The sequence below is a fragment of the Leptonychotes weddellii genome, chromosome 3, assembly GCF_054177405.1.
Source record: "Leptonychotes weddellii isolate Sample4059 chromosome 3, ASM5417740v2, whole genome shotgun sequence".
In the NCBI taxonomy this organism is placed as follows: Eukaryota; Metazoa; Chordata; class Mammalia; order Carnivora; family Phocidae; genus Leptonychotes; species Leptonychotes weddellii.
Genome location: NC_138371.1, coordinates 58,102,928 through 58,121,653, shown reverse-complemented (window position 1 = coordinate 58,121,653; position 18,726 = coordinate 58,102,928). Strand labels below are relative to the sequence as shown.

At 42.3% G+C, this 18,726-nt stretch overlaps 1 protein-coding gene across 3 annotated transcripts in view; it reads right to left on the bottom strand.

Moving 5' to 3' along the window:
- Positions 1–18,726, bottom strand: part of STK39 (serine/threonine kinase 39) — a 400,617-nt gene that overhangs the window by 317,873 nt on the left and 64,018 nt on the right. For all 3 annotated transcript variants that reach the window (XM_081814256.1, XM_081814255.1, XM_081814257.1), the window contains exons 3-5: positions 8,567–8,675; positions 5,353–5,494; positions 3,867–3,922 (exon numbers count right to left, since the gene is read on the bottom strand). In XM_081814256.1, the coding sequence (XP_081670382.1) occupies positions 3,867–3,922; positions 5,353–5,494; positions 8,567–8,675 (307 nt within the window). The remainder of the gene's footprint in view (positions 1–3,866; positions 3,923–5,352; positions 5,495–8,566; positions 8,676–18,726) is intronic.

Here is an 18,726-nt window from a genome sequence, read left to right as displayed (position 1 = left end):
TTTTTTTTTTTAAAGATTTTATTTATTTATTTGAGACAGAGAGAATGAGAGACAGAGAGCATGAGAGGGAGGAGGGTCAGAGGGAGAAGCAGACTCCCTGCCGAGCAGGGAGCCCGATGCGGGACTCGATCCCGGGACTCCAGGATCATGACCTGAGCCGAAGGCAGTCGCTTAACCGACTGAGCCACCCAGGCGCCCGAGCAGTGATCATTTCATCACCAGAGAGAAAATCAGTCATATTTTTTTTTATCAGCTTAGAACAAGATTAATGACAAAGTAACTTCCAAGTTCCATAATTAATAAACATTAGCTTTTTATAACTCACACAAGCCCCTCAGAGCTGAACCCCTAGCAAGACTAATTTGAGGTGCCTATGACCTGCCGGCGGTGCAGGGGAGGGTCAGCGCGAGCCTGTCGGTGGCAGTGAAAGCAGTAACAGCAGCGACAGTAAGAAGAGTAACACAAGAACCACAGAGGCTGTTGCCTGCACAACGTGCGCCAGCCACTGTTACCATCGCTGGGTGGGAAGAACCGCATTCGATGCCACAAGGAGAGATGAGGGGGAGATATCTGTATCCCTCTTTAAGGAAACAGAGTCTTACAGAAGTTGAGTAACCTGACCAAGGTCACAGAGCTTGAGTGGTGACCTGGGAATTTCCACATGCCAGTTCATCCGCGACCTTGCACCCTGAACTTGAGTGCTCAGAGGTGGGAGAGTCTGAAGCTTCTGTCCACAGACGTTTTCAGTTGTCACTTGTTTTGTTGAAGTATTTTTTTTTTTCTAAATGCCCCTAGCCTGCGGGGTCAGGGCCACTCTCTAGCGTAAGAACAAGATATGTTAGGACCCCTGGGTGGCTCAGTCGGTTAAGCGTCTGCCTTCAGCTCAGGTCATGATCCCAGGGCCCTGGGATCGAGCCCCGCATCGGGCTCCCTGCTCAGCGGGGAATCTGCTTCTCCCTGTCCCTCTGCCTGCCGCTCTCCCCCTGCTTGTGCTCGTTCACTCTCTGTGTCAAATGAGTAAACAAAATCTTTAAAAAAAAAAAAAAAGATATGCATACATAAGGCACTAACTTAGATGGCTCAAGGACAAAATTCAGTGTTAGTAATAAGAGCCACAAAGTAGAGAGGGGGAAGATACATGAATCAATGATCATTACTGATGCCGGGTGATGGGTATACATGAGGTTCTTCCTACTCTTTTCTACTGTAGGCTACGTATGAAAATTTTTACCATAAACGGTTTAAAAATGACTTTGACTAATTGACAGTTTATGAAGTTTATTAAGTCATTTCCTGTCATTTTTTTCCCCAGGTCATACTTTTACACAGTTCAAAATTCAAAACGTTATAGAGGGTACACACCACACAGTCCCACTCCTCGTTATCCTTCTAATGTTTCTTTGTATAAATATATAGAGATATTCTTATTTCTCCCCATTTCTTTCACAAAAGGTGACATACACATTCTATTTCACCCTGTTGTATTCATTTAACCACATAGCCTGGAGATTTTTTCCTTCACATCAGTGTATAGCGGGCTTTTCATTCTCCATGACAGCTGGTGGCTCTCCCATAATGCAGAGAGGCCATCTACCATATTTAACTGGGACACCTACGTTGTTTCCAATCTCCTGCAACCAGAAACAGTGCTCCAATAAATAAGCTTATAATGTGTATCCCTGCCTACTGCACATTTTGGGTGTACTAAGCATTTCTCACATTTACGTACTTATTTTAACAACCATATCAGCAGTTGTTTCATGGGACATGAAGCTTACACAATTTGGGAAACCCTCTGTAATACAGACAATACAAAATTAAAAATACAAAGTTAGGTATGAATATGCCTATTTCTTTAAAATTAAAAATTCATACCGATTCACTGGAGTCCTAAGGATTAATAAGTTCCTTTCTTCTGAAATAGCTTTAGACAACTTAACAAAAATGCCTACACAGAAATACCTCCTGATTGCAGGTTGGCTTCTCCTCTCCACCTAGAACATTCTGCAACTCCCAGAAATACAAAGCACTTACAGGACCCTGAATCTTAAGTTTCAACAGGCGCACAGGATATCTGTGTCTTCTCGAATGATAGGCAGTATCAATCATCACCATGTCGCAGATGGGGAAACTGAGGCTTGGAGATGCAACAACCTGCCCCACTCTGCTCCATGGGTCTGAAACCAGGCCTGTCTGATGCCGAGGCTCCACGTTTAACTGATACACAGAGTGCCTCCACAGTGGTCTCAAGCCAATGACTGTATGTGACTCAATGTATCTCTTCAATGAGAGGAATAATAAAGGATAACGCTTTCATTATTAGTTTTCCAGGGAAGAAACATTTGATTTGAAATATATTCTGTTTCCCTTCTATATTTTTAAAACATCTTTTCTCCCCTTTAAAAGGAAATAAATAAAAGTCCCCTTGAATGTACCCAACTAAACACAGAGCCCAAGGTCAGCACTGTGCCTGTCATACAGACCACGCATCACCTGACAGGTTCTCTGGCACCTAGAGAGGAACAAACAATGAATCAAAGAGATGACTCAAGGCTTATCCTTTGTGTTGGGGGTGTGTTTGTTTTCTGCTGAGCTCTCGCATTTCCAATAATACCCCAGATCCTCGCATTTGTCCAGAAACAAAACTAGAACCAAGGAGTGTGATCAACTCTGCTCTAAGAACTTGATATGCAAAGACCCTAAACCCTAAATACTGGAAGAGAGGCCTCTTCCACTCCAACTCAGAAAGCAGCATACCAGGCTAATGAAAGATTTGGGGCGAGCTTTGGTGCTCTTCCACAACGGGAGCCCCATGAACGATTCGCGCCAAGGATGCTGCCAGGACATGCTGTTAGTAACATTCAGTGCCTGGAAGCCAGAGGGCTGAGCGCCCTGCGGTGACGGGGACAGTGCAGGTCAAGGAAGGACCGTCCAGTCAAAAATGCAAAAAGCAGAGATGGCTGAGAGGAGGGTGGAGGCAGGCCTTCCTGGACATGGAGTCAATATAGACACGGCTACATTTTATCCCAGGCCTTTCCAGTTACTCTCGGCACAATAACAAAATGACAAGTTCTGCACGCAGAGGCCACCTGTCTGGTGCATTCCCTCTACAGACATCCACTGCACCTGCAGGCCAACTGCCATCAACAGCCAGGCATGGGCACACGGGTGGGTGTAAGACCAAAATAACCCAGAGACTTTAAGGGTTGACAATGCTTTCAGCCACCTCTTCAGAAATCCAGGGGCTTAAATTAATAGAAGGGTACAGTGTTTTAAACTTTCAAACTCGTCAGAAAAACTCTCAAAAGTGCTTTTCTTGCAGTCACGTAAATACCACCTTTATTCAACCTGAAAGGTAGAAAAAATAAAATTGAAGGTAAAATTGTCTTTATCAAAAGGCTATGTTCTGAAATAGCACTGTTTATTGGATGATCTAACAAAAATTTATCAAAATAATAGGAAAAAAAGGGGGGTGCCTGGGTGGCTCAGTTGGTAAAGCGTCCAACTCTTGGTTTCAGCTCAGGTCACGATCTCACGCTCAGCGGGGAGTCTGCTTGAGTTTCTCTCTTCCTCTCCCTCTGCCCCTCCCTACCACTTACTCTCTCTCTCTCTCAAATAAATCTTAAAAAATAATAATAATAGGAAAAATATTCTGCCTCAGACCCAAACATTCTAGAACAGGGCAGCCCAGATACATTCTTAAAACAGATTACAGGCATTCATTCATTCATTCGTTCGTTCATTTATTCATTCACTCATTATTTATTTGGAATGATAATGAATGATATCCCTTGAAATGATAATAATGATATTCCTTGAAACTGTAACATTTCTGTCAAAAGAATTTTTATTTTTATCAGCTTTACCTGCTATTTGTACTGAACCATCCTCACCCAGAAGAATATTACCAGCTTTCAAATCCCTGTTAGGAAAAAAAAAATGGAGAATAAATTATGGAATACAGACATTATATTGCATTAATTCACTCAGAGAGATTTAAAAACACATCACATAATGTAGCTATTTAACATAATTAACATTTTATAAATATGAAAATTATATCACAGATTTTTTAAGTTATAGGGATAAGTTGTGATTTTATATAGCTTGCTCCTGGGAGATGGTTAGGATTTTAGTAACAAATAGTTTATATGGAATCATTATCCAAATTGAATTAAATCAGTAGTGAGTACATTCTTTATGTTATAGAGTTAGAGGCTGTCCATTGACTCACCATACTATCATTTTATCGAGAATTAAAGCTGAAAATTCTATGTAAAGCTGTTCTACTTCCACTCAAATGTGTCTGGGGTGCAACTCCAAATTAATCCCGGTGGCTTCTTAAACAATGGATTGGATCAGCCTCTCCTCTGGGGAGATGCTGACTATAAATACTAATTACAACATTCTATAATATATTTCTTCACCATATAGAAGTCTTAACTCTTCAAAAGAAAAATGACAATTTACAAGTTTGATATCTAAGGTAATATTTTTTTTCTAACTACTGAAACACATGGCAAATATCCTTAAATATATAGGCCACGTAGAGCTCAAGGCAGGGGAATTACAATGTGAGTATTACTAATAAATGGCTATTTACTTGCAGCTATTCCTTTTTTTTAAAAAAAAGATTTTATTTATTTATTGGACAGAGAGAGAGAGAGCACAAGCAGGCATCGTGGCAGGCAGATGGAGAGGGAGAAGCAGGCTCTCCGCTGAGCAGGGAGCCGGACGTGGGGCTCAATCCCAGGACCCTGGGATCATGACCTGAGCCGAAGGCAGACGCTTAATCGACTGAGCCACCCAGGCGCCCCTACTTGCAGCTATTCCTAAGGGCCCAAGTAACACGAACCCTTTTGAAACATCAAACACTCATATTTTAGGCTGTTTGGCTACTGAAAGAATGAGCATTTCATGTCACAAAAGAAGATGAAATTAGTTCCCCCTTTCTTCACACCACCATGCCAAAAGCAATGAACATATTACAATGTCTGGACCAGTTCTGCCTACATTAGAAAGGCAGAGATGCTATCCTGCTCAACTGAGCCTACTTCAAGAGGAGCATGTTAACTGATTTTTTTTAATGAGCTCACTCGGTACTTTTTATGTTCTGCTTCTATTTCAGTGAGAGCAGATAAGCCAGTCCTGCGGGTACTAATATATTTCAGCCGAACGTATTCACTTGCTTCTTTCTTAAGTACTTTCTCCACATCTATTCGGCCTAGCTCTGAAATAATGTTGATGCCTACCTTGGTTTCAGCTCAGCAACACATGTTCCCTTAATATTCTTTACAAGCCGGAGCTAAAGATACAAATGGCTGAATTTAAATAACTTTGCAGAAATCCTACCTGTGAATCTGACCATTTCTGTGCAGATAGTCTAAGCCTTCCAAAACCTCTTTAAGAATTGTTGCTATTATTGCCTCTTCCAGTACTCCATTCTTGTGTTCCCCTCGGTTGACGATGTATTTTATGATATCCAACATTGAACCTAGACAGAAGAAGGGAAAACTTTGTGTAAGCATCTTCGGTACCTTTCTAGGTTGGGCTCCGCTATTTAGAAAATTAAGTGGAAATGTCAAAATATGTTGGTTTATTTAACACAATCCCCCCCTCCAAGGCATACAGTTGCATGGCGGCACAGAACCAGAAACCCTATATCCAAGTCTGCGAGAGCACTTCCGGCATGAGAAGAATTCCGGGTCAGGGACCACAAGATTGTTCAGGGTCACCTCAGGGCTAATTCCTTTCTCCTACACATACACAACTGGTTACAGGCTCAAAACAGGGTTCAAAATGTTTGAAGTGAAAAACCAAAGGAGGAAGAGGCCAGGGAAACAGACAGCTGTGAACTGATGAGAGAGAGAAGCGCAGATCTTCCTGGACATCTAGAACACAGGTGGGAAGGAAGAAAAAAAAAGTATGTTGCCACTGGACCCCTGCTTATAACCAGAAGCTTCCTTTCTGTGACTCTCGGCAATCTTTATTTTCGTTCACTTGATGCATAATGCGCTGACTTCCATAATGAAATAAATACACAGTACTTTGTTACCATAAACAGATTAGTATCCTTGGCACTGTGAGTTCATGTTTCAACACATATTAATTAATATTCCAAACCTCCTGGTCATTTTAAAAGCCATAATTACCTGGGGGTTCAACATTTCTGAAGAGTTAACAAATGGCTTACCTCAGGATCTGAATCTGGCTCCAGGCTCTCTATGATTAACTGGGAGAATTGAGTTTCCCCATCAGGTATTACTATACCAGACTAGCTGCCTGCCCCTCATTAAAAGATTTAATGGGATAAAATATTATAAAAGAAAACAAATGCATATTTCCCCCCTCAGAGAAACATCTATTTATTCATTGATTCTTAAATTTGTTAATAATTGAGAAAATGAGACTTCCAAAAATGTTTCATTTTTATCTTATAAGGATATACCCTACCAGGCATGTGTGCATTTCTGGCCTGCTGAAAGAAAAATGAGCAAGAGTCCACATCTGCCCAGGTCTCCCGGACCTGTAGAAACCCGTTTAAAATCTGTTCTTCTTACCTAAAGCCCAGGGAGACTGACGAAATTGGATTCTTTTAAAGAGACAATGACATTTTCTTTCAAGTCCTCAGGCAAAGGGATTGGGGATATTTTCGAGCTTATAAAAGGTTAACTGGGATCAAAATAAAGACAGGAAGTAAAATCCTCAGCCTGAGCTGAGTATTTGGGGCTGCCCAGGGTCCCAGGTCACCAGAATTTCTCAGTCTCCTCCGAGCTGGGGGAACCAAGCAAGAAGAGGCTCGGTGAAGGTCATCTTCCTGCCAAAGCACAGGTCTTCCAGAGCCCAGGGGCAGTCCCAACCCTCAAACACTGTAGTCTGGCTCCAGCAAGCTGCCTTTTTCTTTTTTCCCTCATTTCTTTCTTTTCATGTTTAATTAAAAACCAAAGTAGGCCCTCATGGAAACAATGACTAATAGGATTGACAAGACTGGGAACAGAACCGGACTCCGCTCTCCCAGGCTCCCCACTGAGACCTGCACAAGCAGACCCAAGGCAACTACGGCATATTTGTCCTCTCGGTTCTGGGCCTCTGCTGGATCCAAGAGTTTCTTCAAAAAAAAAAAGGAAAGAAATTAAGATTGCCCCCCCACCACCACCACCACGAGTCAGCCTTCACTGGAACTAGGTCTGCAGATTAAAATGGGCTCTACAATATAAATTCTGCGGTGCCAGTTTGGGCTTCATCCAGGCACCTCAAAATGTTCTCCTCTGCTCCTAAACCATACTTCATGTCTGGGAAAGATACAGAAGGAGTGAGAGATGCTGGGTGTTACAAAGAAAATCACTTGGGCTTTCTAAACTTCCATTTCCCTGTCTGTAAAATGAAGGTGATAATTCTTGCAGCATCTCGTAGCTTTTAAGTCAACAGGTCCCAGCACCACTTCTTTCCAGCACTAACAACTACTATGTAGGTGACCTTGGGCGAGCTGCCTAACTCTCCCAAGAGCTTCGGGGAACTTTCTGAAAAGCAGGGACGGTGACACCTGCCATTCAAAGATGCTGTCCAGATTCAAGTAAATTGCCTTGAACAGGATCTAGCCAGAGAGTAAGTGTTCCATAAAGTTAATGGTTCTCATTACCATTCTTTATCAAATAGTGATGGTAAAAGATTAAAAGGAAAAATATGGGAATGTGAAAGTGTCTTGTAAGGTAAACTGTCAGTGGCTTTTGTAACTCTGGTGACCTGAGGCCAGAGGGAAAGCTCCTCTGCTTTTTCAAATGCAAACACAGGATGAAAATAGTGCCACTTCAGATCAACATGCAGAAAGCTCTTCTCCATTCAACTGAAGCAATATTTATTGAGCTCCCCCTGGGTGCCAGGTTCAGTAAATGAGAAGTACAGGAGACCGTGCTCTCCTCGGCAAGTCGGAATCTAATCTAAATCTGCCCTGTCTGACACCGCAGCCGCAGGCCGGGCCATCTGCAGTTATTTAAATAGAAGCTGATGAAAATTGAATAGAAATTCAGTGCCTCAGGAACACGGGCCACAAGTCAAGTATTCAAGGGCCACATGTGCCTAGTAGAAACTGGAGCGCACAGCTCTAGAACATGTCCATCATCACAGAACTCTGAACGAACAGCACTGGAAGAATTCATTATACTGCGATGTAGTAAGGACTCGAATAATATTAAAAACAAAGAGTTTAAAGAGGAAGGACTGGTTAATTTTTCTGATGAGCATGGGGGAGGCTGCAGAGAGCATGTGCGGTGTTCGGACTTGAGCACCTGGAGAAGGAAGGACAGACCTCTTGGGCTGAGGAGCCACGCAGGTGAGGTGTAGGAGGACAGAGAGAGCACAGAAGATACTTAGGGAGCCTCCCCTCCACCGAGAAGGCACAGACAGTCGAGGCAGTGCAATCCAGGCTTTATTCTCTAGGTAAATAATAAACAAGCAAAACTTTTAAATACAAAAGGGAGGGGACCAAATTTAAAGTCTTAGTCAATACGCTGGCTCACACAAAAGGAAAAAAAACAACAACAACAAGCAAATAACAAAACCTACTTACCTCCACTTAGTAATTTCATGACCAGCCAAAGTTCATCTTTTACCACAAAAGAGGTGTAATAGGTCACTACATTGGGATGGCTGCACTGACTCATGGCTTGAATTTCCTTCTATAAAAAACAAAACAAAACAAAACATGACATAGTACCCTGGGGCAAAAAATCAGGAAACAAAACAGAAGGGAAACCACAACTGAGTACCCGGGCACCTTTCTTACTTAAAAGCCTACCTGGGGGCGCTGCCTAAACCTTGAGTTCAATGAAGCTACATGAGAACTAATTCACCCTCATCATCAACGTGCTAGACTTGAGAAAGGCCTCTCCCGAGACCAGAGAGCCCTGTGGACCTGAAGGACAGGACAGAGAAACTTCAGATGGGCCTATCACCCAGATCACCCCCTACTCTGCAGCAGAGAGCCCTGCCACACAGGACTGAGGGCCTCCTACCTGCACCGAAGGCCTGGACGGAGAGAGAAAAGACTGAGTGAGTCCTCAGAGGACGGGGTCCCACGGCCAGCCTCAACTCCGGTGGGCCTTAGCTCCTCCCTCGTCCAAAACTGTTTGTCTCTTAGGACTGCTGTGATGTTATAAATGAGCAAATACATATGAAAACACAAGAGCGTAATTTCCCAAAGTCTATTTCATGGTAGATAGTCCATGAAGAAAAAAAAAGGGAGAGAGGCAGGCAAAGTGATAAGCTTGGGGAACATCATGTCCTACATCTCCCTCTAACAGGGTCACAGGGAATATTAGTACTGTCAAAGGCTCTGAGAAGTCCCGCAGTAGATAAACTGTCATAGTTGAATCCATATTAACAATGCAATTAAATAATGCTTTGCGTGTCACAGTGCAGGAAACACTACTACTGAGGAGAAATAACTTTCATACAGAGACATAAAACAATAAAGTTCTGAAATCAAACAATAAGTTACTTCAATAAACCACATTTTCCTGCAATACTCAAGTTCCCCTTGGTTTTGATGTGTCACTTTAAGTTATTGCCAGATTTCTCCTATAAAGCTTCAGTCAAATGCTAACCCTCAATTAAAGGCACCAGACCAGCATAACTGGCTTTCAAGGTGCTGTCCAAAAGCCACAAAAAATAACATAAGTCACCAAAGAAACCTTATTTATGCTATTATGTATTTATGATGAAAGAAAAGTGTATTTATGCATCTTACAAATATTTTCAATAATAATGAGCATCTAGTTAACTTTGAATTAACTGCTAATTTCCTGGCCAGAATATTCCAATTGGAGCTGCAAATTTGCATATCCAGTCCCACTTGATCCTCCAATTGCTAAGACCCTATATGTCAGATAACTTGGCCAAAATACCATGACATATATAAACATATATACTAAGGTTTGTGTATGTGTTACAAGTACCTTTTACCAAGGATAAATATAGAAGAAAATCACTATTTTTTCCATCTTCATTATATAGCAATACTTTCCCTTCATCCTTCCCCTCAACCATTTAACTAATTACAGGTCTTCTAAATCTGACACTTTTCAAGTCGGCTACTCCTGTCCTTTGAACAAGATCTGAAACCCGAGGTCCAGTTTCCACCTGTTTCAAGTGTTAGGTTTTAATACCACAAGACGCCTCTGAAGGAGAAATGGAACACTGCCCGGACCAGTCCTATCTCAAGTCACCAGCAGCTGCTCACTGTGGGAATGGATGGCCCACTTGGGAGGCCTGCAGAATTAGGTAGGGGCCTCTCTACACAGATGCCCCCCTTGCACACAGAAAGGAGAATAATGTTTCTTGAAAGTATGGGTGCTCTACATTCTCACCATTTTACATCCAATGCAAATGAATGCTTGTCTAGCTTTCGAACTCCAAACTTTTAAATCATTAATCAAAATGAACAATAAATAACCAATGAATAACCAATGCCTACATGAAAGGAAATTCTTCTGCACGGAAGCAAAATTGGGCCAGAGTCTGGAAAAACACGTTTTCTCATGCTTTCCATGTAGATGACTGGTATCACTTCCTACCCAGATTATCAGGTTCTCCAACATTGTAGTGACAAACTGTGTGTGTGGTGGGGAGGGGGGGTGCACATGTGCATGCGTGGGAGCATTGGTGTGTGGGGTGAGAGAGGGGAAAAAGGGGAACGGGGGGAGATGGATAGAGGGCGGGAGAAAGGGAAAAAAAACTCTTTTAATTAACCTAGGGAGAAACTCTTTTTTTTTTTTAAAGATTTTATTAATTTTTTTGACAGAGAGAGACAGCGAGAGAGGGAACACAAGCAGGGGGAGTGGGAGAGGGAGAAGCAGGCTTCCCGCGGAGCAGGGAGCCTGATGTGGGGCTCGATCCCAGGACCCTGGGATCATGACCTGAGCCGAAGGCAGACGCTTAATGACTGAGCCACCCAGGCGCCCCAGGGAGAAACTCTTTTAAATAACCTGTGGATATAACTTATCAAATTCTAATACTTCCAAATTTGGGGTCTAAGAGGTACCAGCTGGACATTTTAAAGGTCCTAAGGATTTAAAAGAAAAAAGGTGGGGAACACAGGGGCGCCTGGGTGGCTCAGTCGGTTAAGCGGCTGCCTTCGGCTCAGGTCATGATCTCAGGGTCCTGGGATCGAGCCCGGGGTCAGCTCCCTCCTCAGTGGGGAGTCTGCTTCTCCCTCTGCCCCTCCCCCTGCTCGTGCTTGCATTCTCTCTCTCTCTCTCTCTCAAATAAATAAAATCTTTTTAAAAAGGAGCTGGGGGACATAGCTACTGCCCCTACTAATGCACCCCAAGGAGCAACATAAGGGCAGATAGAAGAAGAGATGGGAAACCTCAGAGCGGACTTGCAAAGGTCTGACCACCCTTAACCTGCACTCTCCTTCCATGCAGCCTCGCTGTCCTTCTTCACCGCTTGGCTAGGGGGGTCCATACCCCAAATCTTACACCAGCCAATTTCCTGCACAAGCCTTTCCATGCAGGTAGAGCCTCTAATGCTCAATGACATGATGGAACCTGCCTTAGGGAGAAACCCCAGCCACTCTGCCTCAGCGTATGACCTGTGCTATCACCGAACCCCCGTGATAAATAGTATTTCCACAAATAGTGTAGACATGCACTTAAAGAAGAAGGAATGAGTTGTTCTACCTGCCTATCCAACCCTTATTTCGGTTTATACAGAAGCCTTTTGTTTAGCTGCCTTCTAGAGAGATGCAAATTTTTACATGTATATATTTATATTTCCACTATGGTTTGAATGTTTGTGCCCCTGCAAAATTTGTAAGCTGATGGTATTAGGAATTGGGGCGGCCTTTGAGAGGTGACTGAGTCTTGAGGATGGAGCCCTCATGAATGATATTTGTGCCATGATAAAAGAGACCCCAAAGAGCGAGCTTGCCCCTTCTGCCACATGAAGAAGCAGGGAGAAGTCTATACTTGGAAGAAGGCCCCCACCTGACCATGCCAGCACCCTGATCTTGGGCTTCCAGCCTCCAGAACTGTGAGAAATACATTTCTGTTGTTTAAAAGCCATCGAATCTACGGAATTTTTCTTATAACAGCCTGAACTGATTAAGAAAATTGCATACTATTTTTAAATTTTATATTTTGAAAATAGAAATATTTTGTGAATCAAATGTCCTTTCCACAGAACTCTGTTCTCCATTTCTTTTCTTTTCTTTTTTTTTAAGATTTTATTTATTTATTTGCTAGAGAGAGAGTGAGAGTACAAGCAGAGGGAGTGGCAGGCAGAGGGAGAAGCAGGCTCCCCGCCAAGCAAGGAGCCCGGGGATCGGGACTCGATCCCAGGACCCTGGGATCATGACCTGAGCCGAAGGCAGACGCTTAACCGACTGAGCCATCCAGGCGTCCCTCTCCATTTCTTTTCAAAACAATGATGATAGCTGCTATTTGAATCCTTCCATCAGCGATATTATCCAAGCTTTTCCCAAAACCTTAACTTCACTCACAGGATAGGCAAAGCCAATTATTCCCAAACATATTCATTTCTTCCTATCCCTAAAACGGACAAAAGTGTTGCCCAAACATGAATAAATGGGTATGATTAAAAAAAAAAAAAAAGATTTATCCAATTCTCCCTACAGAATGAATGGGTTCTAATTCTCTATTCCCTTAACTAGGACACATTCCACAGATGCGTGATTTGGAGCAATGCTTCTCAAACTTGACTGTGTATGCTGATCACTTGGGGACGGTATGAAAATGCAGATTCTGACCCAGTCAGTCTGGGGTGGGGCCTGAGATTCTGCATTTCTATCAGGCTTCCAAATGATGCCGACCCTTTAGGTCCAAAAACCAGAATCTGAGTGGCCAAGTGGTAGAAGGCCGCCGGAGAGGCACTTGGGTGGAGGGCGCCTGAAAGGAAGTAGTTCCATCGGCGGCCGTGAAGGTGATGGGGTCACAGCCGGAGGCGGGGCGTGGGGGGGCTAAGCCCAGAGGCACCGCCTAGCTGTGTGTGACGGAAGAAAGGGGTAAGAAGCAAAGACAGAAAAAAAGAGAGACTATTATTAAAGCGGTTTGAATTTCACAACTACGGGAAGGGGTAAAAAATTCAAAGGGAGAGAAAGACGTGAGGTCAAAGTCAGAAGAACTTAACAGAACTCTGAAGTCCAGGCAACACATTGGCCAAAACTATAGTCAAGGAAGAGAACACAGTCACTCCCTTGGAAGTCTAGTGGAGTAAGACAGACATGTCATCAAGTGCCAAACCAAGCTAGGACACAAGATTTAATCTTGCCCGTGGATTGAAGAGCTGGATCTGCTCATGCGGCTTCATCTGAAACACATCACCAATGAAATTTCACAGGAGTGGGAAAATGGGCCTAAAATGGGATAGCAAGAAAAAGTCCTTCCCATCTGCTAGAATTCAAGTGGCAGCCACATCAGCATCCCTCTGCTGGGAGCAAAGTGGGCGGGAGACAGATTGAGCAGGGACCCCCGCCCACTGCTGCTGGACCAGCCCAGCCAAATCTGCCCGACCGGGGCCTGACGTAGGCCCCTGGTGTGGGATAGTCCAGGTTTGGTGGGGGACACAAAAAACACAGAGTATCCTACCACAGAATATCCTGGAAATAGGATTGCTTGGGAGGAAAAAAAAAACTACCAAAAAAACCAAAAACTGAAAAAATGAAAATAAAGAAAGTGTGCTTCAATATTTTTGTGGGTATTTTTCTAATACTTTCATACGGCCTTTGTTCCCCTACCACCACCACCACCAAAAAAAAAAAAACCTCTCTCCTATAAATAGTAGAGGACAAACAAGAACTGTGATTAACAGGGGTGGGACCCAGCAGAAGCCACTTCAGAAAGACCTGGGAGGCTGGCTTGGAAGCGTGGCTGAGCCACTGACCAGCCCCATTACCCGCGCAGGTTATCCCGTGGCCTTGAACCTCAGCCTCCTTCTGTAAAAGGAGATTATTACTGCTGTCTACCTGGGATTTTGTGAAATAAGCAATATAAGAGCTATAAAAGCCCTTGCAGCATGCCTAGCACATAACACAAATGGTAAAAGCCAGGCTCTCTGTGTCTCAGTCCCCTCCTCGCGGGTGACAAGGATCACTTCTCTCAAGTGTCCTAAGCTGCTGACTAAGCCCTGAAGGTGCAGAGACAGCTGCTGGCAGCAGTGCTCACCTGTCCCTACAGAAACATCACAGAAGGCGCCCGGGCACCCGGCTGGCTCTAAGAGCATCCATAACATGGGTGCAGGTCACTGGGCCACGAACTTGTGGCTTCCTTTCTGACTCTATGCTGTCTCCCCCTGGGGTTTTCCTAAGGATTTCACCCTGTGTCTAATTGCTACCTCCCTGTCACACTTCAGCTGTGATGGACACTGCCTCAAACCCTTTTGCGATAAGGAGTCTACACAAATACTTAGGCAAAGGGCTCAAACACAGAGCACAGGGGCGCCTGTCTGGCTGGGTCGGTAGAGCTTTCGACTCTTGATCTCAGGGTCGGAAGTTCCAGCCCCACACTGGGGGTGTAGAGATTACTCAAAAAATAAAATCTTTAAAAAATAAAAATAAAAAACCACAGAGCATAGAAAAGAGTTTGAAGATCTAAGAATGAGGAAAAGTTAAAGCCTGGTTTCTTTTGCCCCTAAAGCCAGGAGAGATTCACAAAGCACAGAAAGGAAAGAAATTTCATTACGGAAAGGGAACAGTTTAAATGGATTCTGAATTCAAAATATTAAACTATACTGAACCAAATTAGCATATTTTCACAGCTTATGTAAATCCTAAATAGATTCTTCTTTATCTGATATTGGTGGCAAAATATCCTATTCAGCCTTAGTTAGGAATCAAACCTCTCAACCTCCAACATCATGTGCAGTCAAATCTGAGGAGATGCTATTTCTAACTTTATTCTCAAACAGTGGTTTTCAACCTTGGTTGCATATTGAAATCGCCTGGGGAGCTTTAAAAAAATACCAGTGCCTGGATCCTAGCCCCAGAGATGCCGATGTAAATTGGTTTAGGATAACAGTCTGGGAATGAAATTTTTCAAAAGCTCCCAGGTGAGTCTCAAATGTTAGGCCAAAGTTGAGAACCACTGCTTTGGAGCTAAGCACTGAGAGATGCTTCATTCCTTCAACAGAATGCTGAGAGAAAGGCACTTAGCCACACTGCAACTTAATCTAAAAAGGGAAAAATATCTGTGATTTATAAATACTACCATATGTAACACACACTTCCAAATGCAAGAGATACCTCTCCAGATACATCTTTAAAGTGTATGCAACATCCTGCTAGCATTTAAAGAAATCTTTAAATGATGAGGGTAACCGTGTTAAATAAAAACACTTTTCAGAAAGTCATTCTCCAGCTTACAATGCTGTAACATCAGCATCATAATGAAGGGTAACCTAATCCCTAGTCATAAATAGCCCAATACTGTCAGTGGCAGAATTAAAAACAAAAACCATAAACCTCAATGATATCAAATGTCAGCCACGAAATGGAAGAAAAAGATTGACAAAGCTCTTCTAAGAGCGACAGATTTTTTTTGTCCTGTCATTTTCAGTCATGAAAATGTCATTAGGAGGTATTTGAATTATAAAAAATGAGACATCATATGTGCAGCAAACTCTTGCCTCTTTTGGAATAAGATTATCAAGAGGGAGAAACCTTGTCAAGAAAGAGTAAGTCAAATATTTCGACTTGTACCCCTTACAAAGGAATCGACCAATGTTCCTTGCCATTTAGTTTTGTAGTTATTTTCCTATGACTTGGTATCTGTCTTTATCCAAGGATAGTCCATTGAAGGCAGGATTAGAAATGGGAGAAGTCTAGATATTTTGAAGATGGGGAAATATTGTCAAAAAATTAGGAGAAGGGGAGCATAAATTCTGTGACAGCCTTAACCAGTGTTTGTAGAGAAGTATTTAAAACTAGAGAGAGCAGTTGTAAAAGGCAGAGTGTCATGGGAGTTGGAGGGCAGGAAAATCTCTCGAAATCAGCAGGGCAATCACAATGGGCGAGTGTCTGTTTGCTGACAGAATGAGCGGACATCCCAGGGCCTACGGCTTGGTGACACTTGGTGATGATGTTGCAAAGTTGGGCACTAAGCAGAAACTGTCCAAACGAAATGGAAGAATCTTGCCTGGAAATATAAGAAGCCACTGGTCTAGTTCTTTTCTTCAAAAGAAACAAGGAGGGGAAAAGAACACAAAGAATAAAAATGTGATGCTGAAATACTATAGGAAAACCCAATGCAGAGGAGCCGATTTCTTCCAGAGTTGGCTGCGAAGTTCTTCAGTCAACAGTAATAAGGATGCCCTATGGGTTCTGGAAGCTCTTACGCTGGCCCTCCTGGGATCCAAATCAGATTCCGCTATCAATAACTGCTATTTGGTCTTTTAATCGACTACAGTTGGGAGTCCTGGGAAAAGTAAAGTTGAAGACTTCATTAAAAACAGAAACAGGAAGAATTTTACTTGTCAGCCAACTGATGTTGCTGGAAACCTCCAGGCCAACTTTCAGCACAGCTGCTCTATTTGGCTTCATCACCCAACAATGAGAATGTGAGGTCAAATGTGTCTTTTTATTTTTTGTGGCGCCCCCTGTCCCACACCTTGGGAGTGGGGAGCGACTACTGTCTGCAGCCTGGGGTTTTGCCAGGGAACAGCCCTCTTGCAGAAGCGGCCGGAGCCCTGCCCGGCACTCTCCGACCTTCTCCCCAAGGATTCCACAGTCCTTCTGTTTCCACAGCAGCCAATTAATTGTGGAAATAACCAAACCAAAATAAAGAAGATAACAGAGGAAAGAACAAAATCATCTGCCTCAACCCAAGCCAACAACATTTTCCAGAAGTCCATGAGGACAGCAAAAGTGAGGTATAAAAAAAAATAAACAATATGTAACTAAAGTCGTATTCAATCTTGGCGTGTTTTCCCCATTTTCTTCTACTCTGAAAATGAGTATGTGCTGGGTCTCTTTGTTACTGAGCACATGCAAGTGCAGAAACACGTGTCCTTGCAATATTCATTTCTGCTTACTCTTTGGGGAAAAAATGAGATGTTAAACATTTTAGCAAGCCATTTCTAACAAATGTATAAAAACACTTAAAAGTAAATTCAATTAGTACATTTATTATCTGAATCAACTATGACTTTTAAATTTGAAGTTCCAAAATGAAAAATGTTTTCTGTGATCAAATCATACATATTCCCAGCTAACGTAACTTTAGAGCTGTAAAAATAGTTTTGCATAAATAACAGTTATTCTCTAATTTCTTAAAAATGTATGTCTTCAAAATGTCTAAAAGTTTCCCATTCCTAATCCTGTCTTCAGTTGGACTATACTTTGGTAAACACAAACACCAAATTGTACAAAAATACTTAGTGGCAAGGGACAAATAGCAGGACAAAATTTAATGTTTGTGACCTGAAATGCTCAAAATAGTACCACATTCAGTGAAGTTGGCTTGTATTTTAATGCTATACCCTTGGTATAAAAGATTCTACGAGAAAGAGCCAAATGCAATTTGTTACCACATATGATGAGGTAGGAGCTGGGATATGAATAATTAACTAATCAGAAAATCCTTTTGTTCAAAAAGCATGGAAAAATACTTTCATTTCTATAATAAAGAGAACACACATTATAGCTTCCAGCTTTTTAAGTGGACAGCCTCAAACTGGTATATAATTTTTTTCTACAATAAACAAGGCTTACAAAAGTATCAACACAATTACAGAGATTAGGTAAGACCATACAAAAAATGTTTTTTAAATTTTTTAAACCTCAATTAAAAGGGGGGAACCCTGCTAGCTAAAAGAACTACTCAGAGGTCCCCACATATTGTAATTTAATTTTAAAAGCATAAGAGAAGCCTATGTCAGATAATGAAACTATTAGGGGATAATTAAACTGTTCTCCCAAATGACCATTAGGCAAAATAAATACCTAGAGCTTTATTCTCCAAAATAACCTACAAATCATAGCTAATTCGTTCCTCTAAACACAAGAAAGGAAAGTAGGAAGAAAGGGAGTGATGACTAGAGAGGGAAGAGCAGGAGATCAAGAGAAATAAGAAATAATAAAATAACATTGCAGGAAAAAGCAAAATGAGGGCAGTGGCTTTGTTCTGAGGGAAGTAAACTCTTGATTTATCTATGAACACTGTTAGTGAAACACAGCAAAATATCCTTATAAAGATGATATAGGAAAAGAAGGGCAGATGCCAGATTTTTTCCAGCTGGACACAGAAACTCTTTCATTATGTACATGGGAGAGGCAGATGGCACACTGTGTGCCCAGATCTATGCATTTTCACTGGATTGTTTTTGTTACACTATAATGCTGGAGTGACTTGATTCTATCCTGAATTATGAAGCGTAATTTGCTAGCAATCAGTGTTTTTGTTCAAGTGATTATTAAAAGGAATTTCATTAAAAGAATTAATTTTTAAATAGAACTTTGGTGATGAAGTTTTGCCATCAGTAGAATTCCTTATTGAACAAATGTGGAGACGGAGGGCCAGAGGTGAAACCGATCCCTCTCAAGTCCATGATCCGCATGAAGAACACAGGTCCTCTGACCCAGGAAGCCATTTTCCCTCCATCACAAGTTTGGGCAACCATGGGTGGCCATTGTTTTTTGAAACGACTTTGCTGACGTTTGTCACCCATCATGTGCTAAAATATTATAATGATCATTAAATATTGTTTTATAATGGA